General features: G+C 30.6%; 1 protein-coding gene across 1 annotated transcript; it reads left to right on the top strand.

Annotated features, from left to right (window-relative positions):
- Window positions 1-1,599: 1,599 nt before the first annotated feature.
- LOC125869993 (codeine O-demethylase-like) lies at window positions 1,600-2,876 on the top strand. Its single transcript, XM_049550370.1, has 2 exons — window positions 1,600-1,821; window positions 2,625-2,876. Exons 1-2 carry the CDS (start codon window positions 1,600-1,602, stop codon window positions 2,874-2,876), a joined length of 474 nt encoding a protein of 157 aa, XP_049406327.1.
- Window positions 2,877-3,917: the final 1,041 nt, after the last annotated feature.

A 3,917-nucleotide genomic window follows, 5' to 3' on the forward strand; every position in this document is an offset into this window, starting at 1 on the left:
TTTCTTTCTCTTTTTTTTCTTTGTCCCAATCACCCTTATATATTCAAGTTGTCCTTGTGCATTTATGTCTCGTCTGGTGGGGACCTGATTCATGGGATAAAGTATATATAAGACAATAAGTAGTGAATCAGATTTATATTGTCAATCATCAAAGTTATATACATGTTCTCTTATTTTCCAACAATTTTCCCCTTTGGTTTCATTAATTGATTATGATAAACAATGCATCATAGTTTACTTTGTCAATCATCAAAACTATAAACTTGCTCACCTATTTACCAACATATAGTTTTACAAAAATTGTACAGTTATAAAGATACTTATTATTATTATAGATAAAAAATGTTATAGAGTTAAAATATAACATAAAAGATCATCTACGAGAAAAAAATAATTTGGCGTTTATATTTATATAAAAATATTGTTTTAGAGAGATCTGACAATAGATTGATTGTGAATGACATTTTAGGATGGCAAACATATTTGTTTTTAGTTGTGGGGATAGGCTACATACAAGATCTATTAAAGGGTACTTAAATTAATTTCATGTATGCATTTATTTGAGTTATAATGTGATTAGAAATTTTGTGTATAGTTGACAAATCATGGAGTGTGTTCTTCATTGATCAAGAAACTAGATAAGGCAATTGAGAATTTTTATGGACTTCCCTTAGAGGAGAAAATGAAGTTTGCGCCACAATTGGGAAATAGCCAAGGTTATGGTCAAGCAATTGTTGGAGGGGGGGTAAATTCAGACCATGTAGAGAGATTTTACATGAATTCATATCCCCTAAATACAAGACAACCACATCTTCTTCCAAAGCTCCCACCTTCACTAAGGTACATATTTTCGTCTGTTTCAATTTATTTATCTTACTTTTCTTTTTAATCTGCTTAAAAAAAGAATGTTTATGTTTCTTTTGATAACTCTTTAACGTTAATTTTTTACACGACTCACAAGATTAAAATGCATTTTGGTATATTTTGCATATATTTAATTTAAGATCACAAGATTAATAAGATATTATTTTTTTTACTTTTGTAACTTCGTATCAAGTAAAAAAAATAAATTGAAATGGAGGTAGTATATTTTAGGTCAGAACATCTATAGGTGGCGAATGGGGGGTTGGGCTGAATTTGAATCAAAATGAGTTAAGTTAATAAATGAGCGGATCAATAAAATTACTTGGCTTGAAATCTCAAACCGTCCAACTCTTACTAAGTTTTAATTGTTTTATTTGTTCTCCTATGCAATCTTTAGTACAATAAAATAAAATATCTTTTAAGATTATTTTGACAAATTTTTTCATGAATCAATATGGGCTAGATATCCATCCAAACTTTGATGGACTAAAATTGCTAATAAGGGATGAATAATAATCAACCCAAACTTTAGTAAGTTTGGACGGATTATAATTTCATGCGCTAATATTGTCATATATAAATGTTTAAACTAAAATAGAGATGTAACACATGTTAGTCTACTTTTATTACAGAGAAAGTCTTGAGGCTTATCTTGAAGAATTGGAGAAACTTGCTACATCCCTTCTAGGTTGTCTAGCAAAAACTTTAAAAATTGACAGGGAGGTAATGCTAAAAATGTATGAGAAGGGAATGCAATCAATGAGGATGAACTATTATCCACCATACCCTAAACCTGAGTTGGTAACTGGGCTGGGGACTCACTCAGATGGCAGTGCAATTACCATAGTTCATCAAGTTGATGGAGTTGATGGATTGCAAGTCAAACAGGATGGTGTTTGGATCCCAGTAGAGTTCATTCCTAATGCATTTGTTGTGAACATTGGAGATATTCTTGAGGTTAGTTTTGACACTTTTGTGTACTATACAAATGTTTTTTTCTTTTCTTTTAGGGAAAATGCATAAGTACTCCCAAACTTATGCCCGAAATCTCAGAGACACACCTAACCTTTACTAAGGTCCTATTACCCCCCCCCCCGAACTTATTTTATATATAATTTTACCCCTTTTCGGCCTACGTGGCACTATCTTGTGGGTCCAGCGCGTGTTGACAATTTTTTCAAGGATAGTGTCACGTAGGCCGAAAAGGGGTAGAAAATTATATATAAAATAAGTTCGGGGGGTAATAGGACCTTATTAAAGATTAGGTGTGTCTCATGGATTTTGGGCATAGGTTGGGGGTACTTATGCATTTTCCCACATGAAAATAGTAAACTCTATCAGATAAAAAAATGAAATAACTAATAGTTGAGGTCCAATATTTAGATGGTGATAGTTCAAGTAGGACAAGAGGGAACTTCCGTCATCTATATATGTATTAAAACACACTTCAACTATAATTAGATGTTCGTAATTTCCTACCTTAAACTCTAAACCCTATTACATAAGAAAAATGAAATAACTGATAGTTGAGGTGTGCTTTAATATATAAATAATGATAGTTCAGGTATTAAATACACACCCCAATTATCAATTGTTCTATTTTCCTATTTGAAAATCATAAACCCTATCAAGTAGAGAAAAGAAACAATTGATAATTAAGGTGTGTGTTTAATATATAAATGATAATTCAAATATGTTTTTAACTATTAACTTCTTCTTTTTTTTTGGTTTGGTCTTATGTTTTTTAATTAAACATGCAGATTTGGAGCAATGGTGTTTACAAAAGCCCAGAACACAAAGTAACAGTGAATGAACATACAAGTAGGATTTCCATTGGAGTGTTTTTCATGCCAAAACAAGAAGCAGAAATAGGACCAGCTCATTCCTTAATAAACTCTACAAATCCTGCACTATTCACAAGTGTCACAATGGACAAGTACCTCAAAGAGTTTTTCTCAAGGAAATTAGCAGTCAAAACTTATTTGGACCACATGAAGATTAACAAATTCTAGTTCTACAACTTAATTTGGTAGTGCAAGTAGTTTTTTTTAAAAAATAAATAATTTGGTTGTAAGGCAAGTAAAACTTTTAACTTCTTAAATATTTGTTTTTCAACGTCTTAGATTTAGAAATTACTACATTATTCGTATGTGGTGTGGAATGATTTTGGACATGATTGTTCTAGAGGACTTGTTCTTGGGGGACTATGAATTAGATCGGACTTGTTCTTGGGGGCCTATGAATTAGATCTAATGTGATTATAACTGAAAACTCAGAGACACACCTAAACTTAACTAGGGTCCTATTACCCCCTAACATATTATTTCATATTTTTGTGCACTTTTTGTGCTGTCGTGGCACCTTCAATCATCCAAGTTGGTTGGATTTGTACATACTCGCCTGCCACATGTGAAAATATATATTTTTTTACTTACTTTTTATATTCTTATTTTCTTTATCTTGTATTTAAATTAAGTTAATACACTTTTTTTTTTGGCATAATACATATATTGGCCCCTAAACTTGGCTTCAAATTTTAACTTTGACCTCCAACTTTCATAATGCACAAATAGGCACTTTAACTATCCTACCTTTAAATAAATAAACACGCGATTTTTGGAGCCAAAAGCGTGAAATGCACACGCTGCCACGTGTATTAATGACCCACTCAATGGTTGCCAACTATTCAATGCATATGGGCCCGTTTTCCAGTCTATTTGACACCTTTTCAAATAATTTCTCTTTATTTTTGCCTCACAACTCCTTCCTTCACTTTCATTTTGTGGTAAATTAATATTTGAAAATGTCAATTATTCAATTTATAATTTATTTGTCTTATTTCTTTTTTTAATTTATGTGTATTCAAAGATTACATTTAAGATACTATAAATTATTAGACTTAATATTTAAAAAAATTTATTACAAATTTGAAAATTACGTAATATACACTATTAATTACAATAATTACTAATTTAAAATATTTTTTCAATCTAATAAGAGCCTACAAACACACTATACGTTATATTTAAAAGTACTATAAATCATAATTAAAA

The sequence above is a fragment of the Solanum stenotomum genome, chromosome 7 (assembly GCF_019186545.1).
Source record: "Solanum stenotomum isolate F172 chromosome 7, ASM1918654v1, whole genome shotgun sequence".
Lineage (NCBI taxonomy): Eukaryota > Viridiplantae > Streptophyta > Magnoliopsida > Solanales > Solanaceae > Solanum > Solanum stenotomum.

Excerpts from the sequence above, each read along its gene's own strand:
- LOC125869993 (XM_049550370.1), top strand. The coding sequence starts at position 1,600 with ATGTATGAGAAGGGAATGCAATCAATGAGGATGAACTATTATCCACCA. Across the intron at positions 1,822-2,624 it reads ACATTGGAGATATTCTTGAG|ATTTGGAGCAATGGTGTTTA; the intron begins GTTAGTTTTGAC and ends TTAAACATGCAG.